Source organism: Aegilops tauschii, chromosome 1 (genome assembly GCF_002575655.3).
Source record: "Aegilops tauschii subsp. strangulata cultivar AL8/78 chromosome 1, Aet v6.0, whole genome shotgun sequence".
In the NCBI taxonomy this organism is placed as follows: domain Eukaryota; kingdom Viridiplantae; phylum Streptophyta; class Magnoliopsida; order Poales; family Poaceae; genus Aegilops; species Aegilops tauschii.
Window position 1 is genome coordinate 448,099,451 of NC_053035.3, and position 15,254 is coordinate 448,114,704.

Genomic DNA, 15,254 nt, shown 5'->3' on the forward strand with positions numbered 1-15,254 from the left:
GTATCAAGCGAAACGCACTACAGCTATTCCTTTCTGTTTTATAATATCAGTAGCTTTTTGCCCTGAAAAAACGCTACTGCTAAGGGCGTGTTCGGGAGCCCTCCCGCTTCTCAAATTCTCAACTCCACGTGAGGAGTGCAGCCGAACGGTCGAAATCCCAGCTATGGGCGAGAGAAGCTGGCGATCAGCGCAGTGCAAATTTCGCGGAGTCGAGGAGTTGGAAAACCCGTGCTCTCCAAAAACTGCGAAGTAGGAGTTGAGGGAAATTACGCGCGTATGCCACCGCAAAGTGACCTTGCAGCGTACCGGTTCGCTAGCTATTCCTCTCCCCGAGCCCCGACACAGCGCCTCGGCCACCATTCCTCTCCCGACGAGCAAACCCTAGGCGTCGCACGCCGCCGCGAGGAGGCAGTCGCCACGCTGCTCTCGCCCTTCTCTGCCCCCACCAGCACGAGCTCGGCCGCGAGGTGGCAGTCTGCACACTAACCTCGCCGTTGTCCGTACGGCCGGAACCGCGTCAAGATCGTCGGCACCGGTGCGGTGCCGGCGCTCGTGGAGCTGTTGCTGGACAAACCCGAACGGCGGGTCTGCGCGCTCGCGCCAGCCGTGCTACAGGAGATGGCACAGGCCGGCGCCGTGGTCTGCCTGCTCAGTCGTCGTCTCCAATCCAGATGGGATCGGCTGATGCTAATTTCCTTCCTTGTTGGGTTGAAAGCCCATGGTGCTTCCCTCCCGAGCCAGGCCACATCAAAGCCAAATGGGCCAAAATTGCTCACTTTGGGCTTCCAGCCTTTTTAGTACGCCCAGGAGAGAAGCTGCCCAGCCGAACGGATCGCTAACTCCTGGCGATTTGGAGAGAAGCTGGCAGCTGGTTATGGGCAACGGAGTTGAGGAGTTTCCAGCCACAGAGGGCTACCGAACACGCCCTAAGTCTAAGCATGTAAAAACTTCAAATATATACATTGGTCATCATTGATCTTTTTGTGTAGAATCTAAATAGTCAACATGAATCCTCACAGTACCTATATAGGCACTGGTGAAGATTCATATTGCAGCCACAAATCCTATACATATAGTTCAATGAAGACCAAGTGCTCGAGATAGTTTGAGAAGTAACACATTTAAGGTGGTAACACCTTGTTCGCTTAGCAGTATGGGACTAAACTTAATTAGGTGCAATACTTAGCAGTAGCGTGTTTTGAAGAAAAATGTTGCTACTAAATACTTTAGCAGTAGCGCGTCCTCGGAAGGGCGCTGCTACTATATCTAGCCTGGGGGCAACGCCGTGGCAATTATAGTAGTAGCGCTTGTTTCACCTAGACCGCTACTGCTACCGTGCTATTAGTAGTGCGGTTTTATGGAGCTCGCTACTTCTAATTAGCAGTAGCGTCTCTTTTTAAACCGCGCTGCTGCTAAGATTCCGTGTATAAGGTTTTCCCTACTAGTGTATAGAGGTCTTGAAGATCCAAGGTCCCCCCATCTCTCAGCGCCAAAATGGCAGCCGGAGGCGAGGGGACCTAAATTTCTCAGATGACGGCGACGGCAGCGGCACAAGAAACCCTAACAATATTGGCTGTTTGGCGTTGTCTACCCCACAGATGCCTTACTTAGGCATCCGGTTGTAACTGCAAAACTTATTCCATTGTATCCTAGTGGACCTTTTCTAGCTCCTTAATGGGCCACAATCCGTGAAGGGCAATGATCTGCGCCGGCGCACCGGCCCAACTTTGGGCCGGTCGGCCCGCAGCCACCCGATTAGATGGATAGAAATCGTTCGATCGTTGTCTTCGTCAAAGCACTAGTACGAAGGATCTTTTTGCATCTCATCGCTCCCTTCCATCTCACCGCCGTCGGCCGCGCATGTTCTCCCGTCGCTGCTGTCGCCGGCCGTCCTCGCCGCTGGTCGCCATCCTCGCCGGCCGTCCTCGCCGCCGGTCGCCGTCCTCGCAGGCCGTCCTAGTCGCCGGTCGCAGCCCTTGCCAGGCGTCCTCGTCGCCGGCTTCACCCATGCAACAGATGCATCTTGCGGGGTTGGCTCCTGTGGCGACGGGTTGCAGCTTCGCTGTGCGACGGCCGCAGCTCGCTGGCGTGCTCGCCGCCACTCATGGCCGATACCCTCCCCCGACATAGCTCGCCATCACCCATCGCACATCGTAACAGAAAACACTAGTTAGTAGCTTTTGCGGTTGCTAGTTGAAGCAAAAATGCAACGCGCTTGTAGCACCGGGGCTACGCCGGTGATGGCTTGTAGCTAAACGAGGCGCCATCGCTGTCCCGGCCCGGTCACATATGTGTCATGAATGGATGTAGCAAAATGCCTCGCTGGTCGTAGAAAAAATTGACGACAATTGCAGCAAAAATGTCATCTCCGACATCATGGGCTGTGATGGATGTAGCAAATTGCCGTCGCCGTGGTAGCAAATATTGACGACGATTGCAGCAAAAATGTCATCTCCGACGTCATGGGCTGCGATGGATGTAGCAAATTGCCGTCGCCATGGTAGCAAAAATTGACGACGATTGCAGCAAAAATGTCATCTCCGACGTCATGGGCTGCGATGGATGTAGCAAATTGCCGTCGCCATGGTAGCAAAAATTGATGACGATTGCAGCAAAAATGTCATCTCCGACGTCATGGGCTGCGATGGATGTAGCAAATTGCCGTCGCCATGGTAGCAAAAATTGATGACGATTGCAGCAAAAATGTCATCTCCGACGTCATGGGCTGCGATGGATGTAGCAAACTGCCGTCGCCATGGTAGCAAAACGTCAACACGGTTGCAACAAAAAAATGTATGTCGCCTTCGGTTGTAGCTCGCCGTGCATGTTGTTTCTCCCCCGGTTGAAGCTTTTCAAAAACACCATTGCAGCTATCTCGTAGCCGGTTGCAGCTTTTTTGGTTTGTGCAGTAACATCTTCCCAGCTTCCCTGTCTCTGTTTGAAACTTTTGAAGAAGCCGGTGGTAGCGTCCCTGGACACTGGTTGTAGCATTTTTAGGTATTGTTTGCAGCTTCTCCACACCATTTGCAGCCTCAGCTCTCTTTCTGGTTCCAGCAAAAAATAGCCCTGGTCGTAGCATTTTGTATCACCGGATGCAGTTCTATCGATTGCCCGTCGCAGCTCGTTGGTTCCAGCAAAGAATGAGAAGGCGGTCGTAGCATCTGTAAACTCCTGGTTGCAGCTCTGACGACTACCGGTCGCAGTTCTTGTCTGGGGAAGGTGAGGTGAGGGTGCGCAGGGGGACTGCAAGGGGAAAAGGGGAGGGAGGAGGCGCTGGTCGTCGCCGTCTTCTCCGCCCTGCCGTGGCTCGCCCTAGCTGCAAGCCTCGTCATGACAGTGTGATGCGCATGAGGCATAGATGGAGAAAGGGAGCGGTCGTGAGGGAGAAGAAAGCGACAGATGGGAAAAAACGGTTCACATGAGGTGCGGGTAAGGTTTGAGTCGGAAGAGCTCGTGGCCCCGGTGCCCCGGCCGCAAACGTTTCCCATCCGTGAAACACACAACATATGCAAAGCATGGGCCGAATCCCCGCATAAAGCGGCTACAGTCTCCTCTGTCTCGCTTCCCTAAAAAAAAGTCTCCTCAGTCTCGCTTCCCTAAAAAAAAAAGGTCTCCTCAGTCTCTCACTGTTCATCAGCATCAGCTCATCGCAATCGGCGCGTCGCTAATGGAGGCGGCCAACCCCAATCCCACCGTGGTGCTGCACGCCTGCCTGGGCGTGGGCCACCTCATCCCCATGGTGGAGCTCGCCAAGCTCTTCCTCGGCCGCGGCGTCCCCGTCGTCATCGCCGTCCCGACCCCGCCGGCATCCACCGCCGACTTCTTCTCCTCCTGCGCCTTCGCCGTCGCCGCCATCGAAGCCGCCAACCCTTCCATCGCCTTCCACCACCTCCCGCCCCCGGACTACCCCGACCCCAACCCCCACCCCTTCCTGCAGATGCTCGACCTGCTCCGCCTCACCGTGCCGTCCATGCTCGCCTTCATCCGCTCCCTCCCCTCCGTCGCCGCGCTCGTCCTCGACCTCTTCTGCATCGACTCCCTCGACGCCGCCGCCCAGGCCGGCGTCCCGGCGTACATCTACTACACCTCCTCCGCCGGCGACCTCGCGGCGTTCCTCCACCTGCCCCGCCACTTCGCCACCACGGATGGGAGCTTCAAGGACATGGGCAAGGCGCCCCTCCGCTTCCCCGGTGTCCCGCCGATCCCGGCGTCCGACATGCCGCACACCGTGCTGGACCGCGCGGACCCGATCTGCACGATCAGGATCGGGCACTACGGGCGCATCCCGGAGGCCAGGGGGGTGCTGGTCAACACCTACGAGTGGCTGGAGGCGAGGGCCGTGGGGGCGCTCAGGGAGGGCGTGTGCGTCCCCGGCCGCCCGACCCCGCCGGTGTACTGCATCGGGCCGCTGATCGTCTCGGACTCGGCGGCGGCGCAAGGCGAGCGGCACGCGTGCTTGTCATGGCTGGACGCGCAGCCGGAGCGGAGCGTGGTGTTCCTCTGCTTCGGCAGCATGGGCGCCGTGTCGGCGGCGGAGCTGAAGGAGATAGCGCACGGGCTGGAGAACTCCGGCCACCGCTTCCTGTGGGTAGTGCGCACCCCTCCGGCCGACCCGGCCAAATTCTTCCTGCCGCGTCCGGAGCCAGACCTGGACGCGCTCCTCCCCGAGGGGTTCACGGAGAGGACACGAGACAGGGGGATGGTGCTGAAGATGTGGGCGCCGCAGGTGGAGGTGCTGCGGCACGCCGCCACCGGCACGTTTGTGACACACTGCGGGTGGAACTCCGTCCTGGAAGCGGCGTCGGCCGGGGTGCCGATGCTGTGCTGGCCGCAGTACGCGGAGCAGAGGCTGAACAAGGTGTTCGTGGTGGACGAGATGAAGGTCGGGGTGGTGATGGAGGGATACGATGAGGAGCTTGTGAAGGCTGAGGAGGTGGAGAAGAAGGTGAGGCTGGTGATGGAGTCAGAGGAAGGGGAGAAGCTGAGGGAGAGGCTGGCATTGGCCAAGGAGAAGGCTGCCGCAGCGCTGGCAGACGGCGGGCCGTCGCGGATGGCGTTTGCCGAGTTCTTGAAGGATTCGAAGCTCTCGACATGATCATGCACACAAGATAGGTACAGGATTGGTGTTAGAATGTGTGATTCTAATGGTTTGAATCAATCCCCACCCTGAACTATGCACTTACGCTTGTGGTGAAAGTTATAATAGCTGCTTCAGCAATATACTATTGAAATGATATACCATAGCTCTGTGCTTCTGAATTCCAAAATGAAGCTTTCCTCAGTTATGTTGCATTCAGAATTGACAGTACATGGGACTGTTGTTTTTAGCACATGCTTCCTTGATGAATTGCTATGGTTACTATTTCGATTTTGCTGGTGCCATGAGCCCTCCTACTCATGAGTCATGACGCTGAAATGCGAAATCACAATAAGTGCCTAAATATGGAAGCCCAACCTACTCATGAGTCATGATGTTCTTTTCTTGGAAGAACTCAGGTAAACCAACTACTTAAATGGAGTTGTTTCTATGTCAGTTTTTGTCCATTGCATTGCCCCTGTAGTCTTTTCATGGCCTCCTGTTATCCATGCAAACCATTTTCATTGGTTTGTTGGTATAGCTTTAGTTTGTTATGTGGAGCATATAAGCTAGACTGCAATATGTTTCTGTTTGTGTTGCCTTTTGAAAGCTTTTAGAGACTACTCTGTTGCTGAAATGGATCTCATGGCATGAGTAGGAGGGCTCACGGCACCAGCAAGCATTTACATAAGGTTTATGAACGCATCTCGGTTGCTGAAATGGATCTGCAAACTTTTGAATGAGCCTAATGATTCTTTGTGGCAACAAATTTTTCTGAAGAAATACTTGCCTGATGGTTCTTCCATTTTTATGTCTGTTAAGAAAGGATCACAGCTTTGAAATGGTTTGGAGAAGATCAAACACTGGTTTCAGCGGGGGGAAGTTTTGTGGTTGGTAATGGGAGACAGGCCGGGGTGCCGATGCTGTGCTGGCCGCAGTACGCGGAGCAGAGGCTGAACAAGGTGTTCGTGGTGGACGAGATGAAGGTCGGGGTGGTGATGGAGGGATACGATGAGGAGCTGGTGAAGGCTGAGGAGGTGGAGAGGAAGGTGAGGCTGGTGATGGAGTCAGTGGAAGGGGAGAAGCTGAGGGAGAGGCTGGCATTGGCCAAGGAGAAGACTGCCGAAGCGCTGGCAGACAGCGGGCCGTCAACGATGGCGTTTGCTGAATTCTTGAAGGATTCAAAGCTCTTGAAGTGATCAAGCACACAAGATAGCAACAGGATTGGTGTTGGAATGTGCGATTCTAATGGTTTGAATCAATTCCCACCCTGAACTATGAACTTGTGCTTGTGGTGTTAGAGGATGTGGTGAAAGTTATGATAGCCGCTTCAGCAATATGCTATTGAAATGATATGTCATAGCTCTGTGCTTCTGAATTCCAAACTGAAGCTTTTCTCAGTTATGTTGTACTCAGAATTGACAGTACATAGGACTGTTGTATTTAGCATATGCTTCCTTGATGAATTGCTATGGTTATCATTTCAATTTTACTGATGCCATGAGCCTTCCTACTCATGACGCTGAAATGCGAAATCACAATAAGTGCCTAAATACAGAAGCACAACCTACTCATGATGTTCTTTTCTTGGAATAACTCAGGTAAACCAACTACTTAAATGGAGTTGTTTCTATGTCAGTTTTTGTCCATTGCATTGTCCCTTTAGTCTTTTCATGGCCTCCTGTTATCCACGCAAACCATTTTCATTGGTCTGTTGGTATAGCTTTAGTTTGTTATGTGGAGCATATAAGCTAGACTGAAATATGTTTCTGTTTGAATTGCCCCTTTTCAAAGCTTTTAGAGATTGCTCTGTTGCTGAGCACATCTCTGTTGCTAAAATGGATCTCATGGCATGACTAGGAGGGCTCACGGCACCAGCAAACATTTACATAAGGTTTATGAACACATCTCTGTTGCTTAAATGGATCTGCAAACTTTTTAATGAGCCTAATGATTCATTTGTGGCAATGAATTTTTTCTGAAGAAATACTCCCTCTGTCCCAAAATAAGTGTCTCAACTTTGTACTAACTTTAGAACAAAGTTGTACTAAGCTTGAGACACTTATTTTGGGACGGAGGGAGTACTTGCCTGATGGTTCTTCCATTTTTATGTCTGTTAAGAAAGGATCACAGCTTTGAAATGGTTTGGAGAAGATCAGACACTGGTTTCAGTGGGGGGAATTTTTGTGGTTGGTAGTGGGAGACAGGTCAGATTCTGGCTAGATGTTTGGCTTGGCGATACTACTTTGAAAATCAAATTCCCTGAACTGTTCCTTCTGGCTTCTGATCCTGAGATCTCAGCAGCTAAGGCTTATGGTCTTTGCTTGAGCCCATATACCTGCAGAATTTATGTCTTTGCTTGAGCCCATCTACCTGCAGAATTTATGTCTTTGCTTGAGCCCATATACCTGGAGTTTAACTAACAATAATATTCATATACTTCTAGATTTCTAGTCCATGTATCCATTGCTGGCTTTTCAGGGAGTGTGTATCCTTATCTGAAAAAAATGTGCAAAATCAAGGTGTCTCTTAAGATTAGGTTCTTTGCTTGGCAAGCCGTTCTTGATAGCGGTGCCGACTAGAGAGCAAATCTTGATTGATCAAGGGCCAACCGAACTGATGGTGATGGCCTTTGACCATCTGTTGTTTCAGTGTCTCATTGCTGCTTTCTTATGGGCTGTGTGATCAGGGAGACGCTGGGATGGCGGCGGAGTCCTCTGTCCATGCATCATTTCCTTGGTTTGCTGAGTTATATCGCTTGAATGGGAGTGTGGAGTTTATTTGGTAGGGTGTTATGGCTGTTTGGCTTTATGGACAACCCGAAACAACCTTATTCTTGAACGCATCGGGTGATCTTCTTTCAGCATTGGCGGATTCTCTGGACAAGGAAGCAGGAGATCTTAGATCTTGTTCGTCAACAATGTTGATGCTGCCTGAGGAAACTGCGCTGATCCCTTCGCCAGATGAAGATCCTGGATTTTTTTTGTTCTGCCCTTGGCTGTCTGTTTTTTTTTTTTTTTTAACTTTTGCTGGTGGTGTTTGTTCTAGGGAGCTACTTTGTTTCTTTTGCATTTTATCCTGATGTTATATTGTTACCTGGCACCTCCAGCAAAACCTGGTTACCATTTGGTTCAGTGAAAAGCAGGGCCATAGCCATAGGCCTGGTTGTCTAAAAAGATTGTGCATCGTAGCTGCAGCTCTACTAACACAGGCATTGCTCTCTCCTGCACTTTGTGCTGTTCTTGCCCTGATTTTGGTTTAGTTGTCTCAAGATCATTACACTTAGTCTGTGATGTGAGGCTGTCATTGGCGAAGGAGAAGGCCGTGGAAGCGCAGGCAAACGGTGGATCGCCGTACAGGGTGTTCTCTGAGTTCTTGAAGGAATTAAAAGCTCCCAGAGTGACCAAGCACAGAAGATAGCAACAAGATTGGTCTTGGAATTGTGTGATTTTAAAGGTTAGCATCGATTCCCTCCCTTGATCAGAAGTATGAACTATTTGTTGTGAATTTGCAGGTGGTGATAGTAGTTGTGCTATGCAGATTAGATGCTTCAGCAATTATATTCTCAAAATGATATATGTCCATAGCTAGTTGTGCTTCCAAATTCCAAACTGAAGCTGTGAAAAGCTGCAAGCTCTATCACAATATGTTAGGTAATAATGAATGCATCTGTTCAGAATTGACAGTCACAATGAACAGTTTGGACCAAAAAATACAATCACAATGAACTGCTGTATTTGACGCATGCCTCTCTGATGATTTGGTGCCGACATTATCCAATTTGATTCATTTAATAATTTGAGTGAGCAATGAGTCCTCCCTGCTGCACTGGACACACTAATGCAGTAATACAAACTCTATTTTTCTCTTATGCTGCTGACAAAATCTGCAAGTTGTTACTACCATCCTTGCAGAGTACATCTGTCATCCAGCTTGATCAATTGTTGCATCCTCCATTCTCCAAATCTCTCAAGAACTCGGCGAATGCCACTTCAGAAGACCCGCCGTTGCTGATGGCGTCCGACGCCATCTTTCTCGCCGCCGCAAGCGTCTCCCTGAGCTTCCTCCCTTCCCCAGTCTCCATCACCAGCCTCAGCTTAGCCTCTATCTCCTCCGCCTTCACCATTCTCTTCTCGTAACCCTCCAACGGCACGGCGATCTTCATCTCCTCCACCATGAACACCTTGTTCAACGCCTGCTCGGCGTACATCGGATAGCATATCATCGGCACCCCGGCCATGATCGCCTCCAGCGCCGAGTTCCAGCCGCAGTGCGTCACGAAGGCGCCGGTGGCGGCGTGCCGCAGCACCTCCGCCTGCGGCGCCCACATCTTCAGCACCATCCCTCTGTCCCGTGTCCTCTCCATGAACCCCTCGGGGAGGAGCGCGTCCAGGTCTGGCTCCAGGCGCGGCTGGAAGACGTCGGCCGGGTCTGCAGGTGGGCTCCGTACGACCCACAGGAAGCGATGGCCGGAGCTCTCCAGCCCATAAGCTATCTCCCTCAGCTGCGCCGCGGACACGGCGCCGATGCTGCCGAAGCAGAGGAACACCACGCTCCGCTCCGGCTGCGCGTCCAGCCACGCGAGGCACTCGTGCCGCGTCTCGCCGTCCCCGCTCTTCTTGCCGTCGTTGACCAATGGCCCGATGCAGAACACCCTGGGGGTCGGCCGGCCGGGCACGCAGACGCCGTCGGCGAGCGCCTTCAGGGCCGTGGGCTCCAGCCAGTCGAAGCTGTTGACCAGCACGCCCCTCCCCTCCGCGATGCGCTTGAACTGGTACATCCGGGTTTTGGTCATGTCGCTCTCCTTGTCCTGCACCGACAGCGGCATGTCCACCGCGCGCACCGGCCGCATGCCGGGGCTGTGCACGAGCGTGTCGCCCATGTCCTTGAAGGACGGCAGGCCGGGGTAGAGGTACGGCATGTTGAGGAAGATGGCGAAGTCGCTGGCGGCGGAGGCGAAGAAGAAGTAGGCGGGGAGGGCGAGCTCGGCGGCGACGTCGAGCGCGTCGACGCAGAACATGTCGAGCAGGAGCGCGTCGGCGGGGGCCGGCAGCGCGCGCAGGAAGCCCCCGAGCGCGGGGTTGGCGAGGCGGAGCGTGTCGTGGGCGCGCTTGATGGGGTGCGCGGCGGGGTCCGGGCTGGGCGGGGCCGGGAGGAGCCGGAAGGCGATGGAGGGGTTGGCCTCGGCGAGGCGCGCCACCGCGGCGGCCGAGGTGGGGTCGCCGTCGGGCGGGTCGACGACGGCGAGGACGGCGCTGTGGCCGCGGCGGAGCAGGTGCTTGGCCAGCTCCACCATGGGGTTCAGGTGGCCCACGCCCAGCGACGGGTAGAGCACGAACGTCTTCGCCGACGCCGATGCCGCCGCCGCAGCCATGGCCGAGATCGGGGGAAAGGAGTCGGGGAGTGTGTGCGCGGGGGAGTGAAGGACAGGACACCACGCAGCGCAGGGGTGGTCGCTGCTACTAGTAGCAGAGTGGAATGAAAAGTTGTTTTTTGGCAACTGGATGAGTGGAATAAAAGTAGGCCACGAGGACTTCGAGCAGCGGGTCATCGCGTCCGTCTATGTGAGCCATCAGCGGTGACGATAGCCTGGCACAGCAACCAAGTGGGAAATACGTGATGGCTGGCTCGTGGTTTGCACGCTGGCGCCCCTGGACTGGAGCATCTCCAATGTGCGTTAGCTTGTGGATTAAAATATTTTCGTCATTAACTAACTTATTATAAAGCAATAACAAATAAAAAATACATCATCATTATTATTTATTTTTTGCAGGGAAATAATACATCGTATCTTCAGTGGTTTAAAAAATAAAGTGAGATTATGTTGTCCACTCTTTCTTCATCCAACCTTATACCAGTTTTAATTTTTTTCTCTCTCGCCCACCCCTCTTCTCCTCCCCCCCTCCCGTGTCGCACGCGCGTGCGGCTCCGGAGGCCCCCAAATCCCTAAACCAGAAGCCGCCAGATCTCCTCCCCCGGCCGCTGCCACCGCCGGCAGTGGCGGCCGCGCCCGGCCGGCAGTGGCGGCCGCGCCCTGCCGCCAAAGGCGGAGGGTGCTGGCGACGCCCCCACGACAGGCCCCTTCCCGCGGAGCGGGTCTTCCCCGAGGCCAGCCTTGGAGGTGGGGTGGCCAGTGGCGTGATCTTGTTGCTGGTCGTCGCAGCACGGCGGAGATCGCGGTGGTGCGAAGGAGCCGGGTCAGGAGGCTGCTGTGCGTAGGAGGAGGAAGAAGGCGGTGCGCTGGCGCTGGTGGGCGGCGGCGGCGCGAGCGCTCTGCCATGGAGGTGGCGGCGCCGAGGAGGCGCTGCCAGGAAGGAGATCCTGGCGGGCAGCGGGCGGTCGGCCATCTCCATGCGGTGGGCGTGCGGTGATGCCCCCGGAAGCGCTGGCGCCGGAGCAGCGGATGGAGGTGCGGTCAGATCCACATCCGTTTTGATCTGGGCCTGTGGGGTTGGTTCCGCCGCGCGGCAGTGGAAAGACCACGGCTTTCTTCTCGCGAACGGCGGGGGGACCCGTGGTGTGGTTGGAGGCACAGCGGAGGGCACGGCGAGGGCGTTCGCCGGATCCTGACGAGGAGCACCTCTGGTAGGTGGCGGCAGGTGGAGCGCCAGCAACGGCGGTGCCGGCGGCGTTGGATCAGCCATGGGGGCGGCGGCGCCGAGATGGCCCTGCCAGGAAGGTGTCCTGGCGCGCAGCGGGCGTCCGGCCGCCTCAGTGTGAAGGGATCGCGGCGTTGCCCCTGTTGGAAATATGCCCTAGAGGCAATAATAAAATGGTTATTATTATATTTCCTTGTTCATGATAATTGTCTACTGTTCATGCTATAATTGTGTTATCCAGAAATCGTAATACATGTGTGAATACATAGACCACAACATGTTCCTAGTGAGCCTCTAGTTGACTAGCTCGTTGATCAATAGATGGTTTACGGTTTCCTAACCATGGACATAGGATGTCATTGATAACGGGATCACATCATTAGGATAATGATGTGATGGACAAGACCCAATCCTAAGCATAGCACAAGATCGTGTAGTTCGTCTACTAAAGCTTTTCTAATGTCAAGTATCTTTTCCTTAGACCATGAGATTGTGCAACTCCCGGATACCATAGGGGTACTTTGGGTGTGCCAAACGTCACAACGTAACTAGGTGGCTATAAAGGTACACTATGGGTATCCCCGAAAGTATCTGTTGGGTTGGCACGAATCGAGACTGGGATTTGTCACTCCGTATGACAGAGAGGTATCTCTGGGCCCACTCGGTAAGACATCGTCGTAATGAGCTCAATGTGACTAAGGGGTTGGTCACGGGATGATGTGTTATGGAACGAGTAAAGAGACTTACCGTAACGAGATTGAACAAGGTATCGGTATACCGACGATCGAATCTCGGGCAAGTGCTATATCGGTAGACAAAGGGAATCGTATACGGGATTGATTGAATCCTTGACATCGTGGTTCATTCGATGAGATCATCGTGGAACATGTGGGAGCCAACATGGGTATCCAGATCCCGCTGTTGGTTATTGGCCGGAAAGATGTCTCGGTCATGTCTGCATAGTTCCCGAACCCGTAGGGTCTACACACTTAAGGTTCGATGACGCTAGGGTTATAGGGAATAGATGTACGTGATTACCGAATGTTGTTCGGAGTCCCGGATGAGATCCCGGACATCACGAGGAGTTCCGGAATGGTCCGGAGGTGAAGATTTATATATGGGAAGTCCAATTTCAGTCACTGGAAAGGTTTCGGGGTTTATCGGTATTGTACCGGGACCACCGAAGGGGTTCCGTGGGTCCACCGGGAGGGTCCACCTGCCCCGAAGGGCCTAATGGGCTGTAGTTGGGTGGGAACCAGCCCCTTAGTGGGCTGGTGCGCCCCCCCCCCGGAAGGGCCCAAGGCGCCTAGGGTTGGAAACCCTACGGGACCGCTGCTCCCCCCCAGGGAGCGGGCGCCCCCCCTAGTTGGAAACCCTAAGGGGACCGCTGCCCCCGAGGGGCCGCCGCCCCCCTCTAGATGGATCTAGGGGGCTGGCCCCCCTCCCCTTCCCCTATATATAGTGGGGGTTTTGGGGCTGCCAGAGACACGAGTCTTCCTCTCTCTTGGCGCAGCCCTACCCATCTCCCTCCTCGTCTCTCGCAGTGCTTGGCGAAGCCCTGCTGGAGTGCCACGCTCCTCCACCACCACCATGCCGTCGTGCTGCTGCTGGACGGAGTCTTCCCCATCCTCTCCCTCTCTCCTTGCTGGATCAAGGCGCGGGAGACGTCACCGGGCTGCACGTGTGTTGAACGCGGAGGCACCGTTGTTCGGTGCTTAGATCGGATTCGGCCGCGATCTGAATCGCTTCGTGTATGACTCCACCGACCGCGTTCTTGCAACGCTTCCACATCGCGATCTTCAAAGGTGTGAAGATGCACTCTCTCTCGTTGCTAGTCTCTCCATAGATTGATCTTGGTGATGTGTAGAAATTTTTTAATTTCTGCAGCGATTCCTAACAGTGGTATCAGAGCTAGGTCTATGCGTAGTTTCTATGCACGAGTAGAACACAAGTTGTTGTGGGCGTCGATTTTGTCAATTTACTTGCCGTTACTAGTCTTATCTTGATTCGGCGGCATCGTGGGATGACGCGGCCCGGACCGACCTTACACGTACGCTTACGTGAGACAGGTTCCACCGACTGACATGCACTAGTTGCATAAGGTGGCTAGCGGGTGTCTGTCTCTCCCACTTTAGTCGGATCGGATTCGATGAAAAGGGTCCTTATGAAGGGTAAATAGAAATTGGCATATCACGTTGTGTTTTGGCGTAGGTAAGAAACGTTCTTGCTAAGAAACCTATAGCAGCTACGTAAAAATTTGCAACAACAATTAGAGGACGTCTAACTTTTTTTGCAGCATATGCCGTGTGATGTGATATGGCCAAAAGGATGTGATGAATGATATATGTGATGTATGAGATTGATCATGTTCTTGTAATAGGAATCACGACTTGCATGTCGATGAGTATGACAACCGGCAGGAGCCATAGGAGTTGTCTTAATTTATTTATGACCTACGTGTCAACATAAACGTCATGTAATTACTTTACTTTATTGCTAAACCGTTAGCCATAGTAGTAGAAGTAATAGTTGACGAGACAACTTCATGAAGACACGATGATGGAGATCATGGTGTCATGCCGGTGACGATGATGATCATGGCGCCCCGAAGATGGAGATCAAAAGGAGCAAAAAGATATTGGCCATATCATGTCACTATTTGATTGCATGTGATGTTTATCATGTTTTTACATCTTATTTGCTTAGAACGATGGTAGCATAAATAAGATGATCCCTCATTAAAATATCAAGAATTGTGTTCCCCCTAACTATGCACCGTTGCTAAGGTCTGTTGTTCCGAAGCACCACGTAATGATCGGGTGTGATAGGTTCTAACGTTCGCATACAACGGGTGTAAGCCAGATTTACACACGCAATACACTTAGGTTGACTTGACGAACCTAGCATGTACAGACATGGCCTCGAAACACGGAAGACCGAAAGGTCAAACATGAGTCGTATAGAAGATACGATCAACATGAAGATGTTCACCGATGATGACTAGTCCGTCTCACGTGATGATCGGACACGGCCTAGTTAACTCGGATAATGTATCACTTAGATGACTAAAGGGATGTCTATCTGAGTGGGAGTTCATTAAATAATTTGATTAGATGAACTTAATTATCATGAACATAGTCTAAAACTTTGCAATATGTCTTGTAGATCAAATGGCCCACGCTAATGTTGCCCTCAACTTCAACGCGTTCCTAGAGAAAACCAAGCTGAAAGACGATGGTAGCAACTACACGGACTGTGTCCGTAACCTGAGGATTATCCTCATAGCTGCCAAGAAAGCATATGTCCTTGATGCACCGCTAGGTGAAGCACCTGTTTTCCCAGCAACTCAAGACGTTATGAACGCCTGGCAGTCGTGTAGTGATGATTACTCCCTGGTTCAGTGCGGCATGCTTTATAGCTTAGAACCGGGGCTCCAAAAGCGTTTTGAGGAACACGGAGCATATGAGATGTTCCAAGAGCTGAAAATAGTTTTCCAAGCTCACGCCCGGGTCGAGAGATATGAAGTCTCCGACAAGTTCTACAGTTGTAAGATGGAGGAGAATAGTTCTGTCAGCGAG

At 52.9% G+C, this 15,254-nt stretch overlaps 2 protein-coding genes across 3 annotated transcripts; one reads left to right on the forward strand and one right to left on the reverse strand.

Annotated features, from left to right (window-relative positions):
• Window positions 1–3,531: 3,531 nt before the first annotated feature.
• On the forward strand, window positions 3,532–6,569 carry LOC109772356 (anthocyanidin 5,3-O-glucosyltransferase). Of its 2 annotated transcripts, none has more exons than XM_020331039.4 (2): window positions 3,532–5,112; window positions 5,900–6,569. In XM_020331039.4, the coding sequence occupies exon 1, from the start codon at window positions 3,668–3,670 to the stop codon at window positions 5,093–5,095; it is 1,428 nt and encodes a 475-aa protein (XP_020186628.1). In that variant the 5' UTR covers window positions 3,532–3,667; the 3' UTR covers window positions 5,096–5,112; window positions 5,900–6,569. The 2 variants fall into 2 exon arrangements, with proteins under 2 accessions (XP_020186628.1, XP_073356733.1); XM_073500632.1 differs by having other exon boundaries at window positions 5,904–6,033.
• Window positions 6,570–8,726: 2,157 nt separating this feature from the next.
• Window positions 8,727–10,560, reverse strand: LOC109772358 (anthocyanidin 5,3-O-glucosyltransferase). Its single transcript, XM_020331041.4, has one exon. The coding sequence runs from the start codon at window positions 10,449–10,451 to the stop codon at window positions 9,015–9,017; it is 1,437 nt and encodes a 478-aa protein (XP_020186630.1). The 5' UTR covers window positions 10,452–10,560; the 3' UTR covers window positions 8,727–9,014.
• Window positions 10,561–15,254: the final 4,694 nt, after the last annotated feature.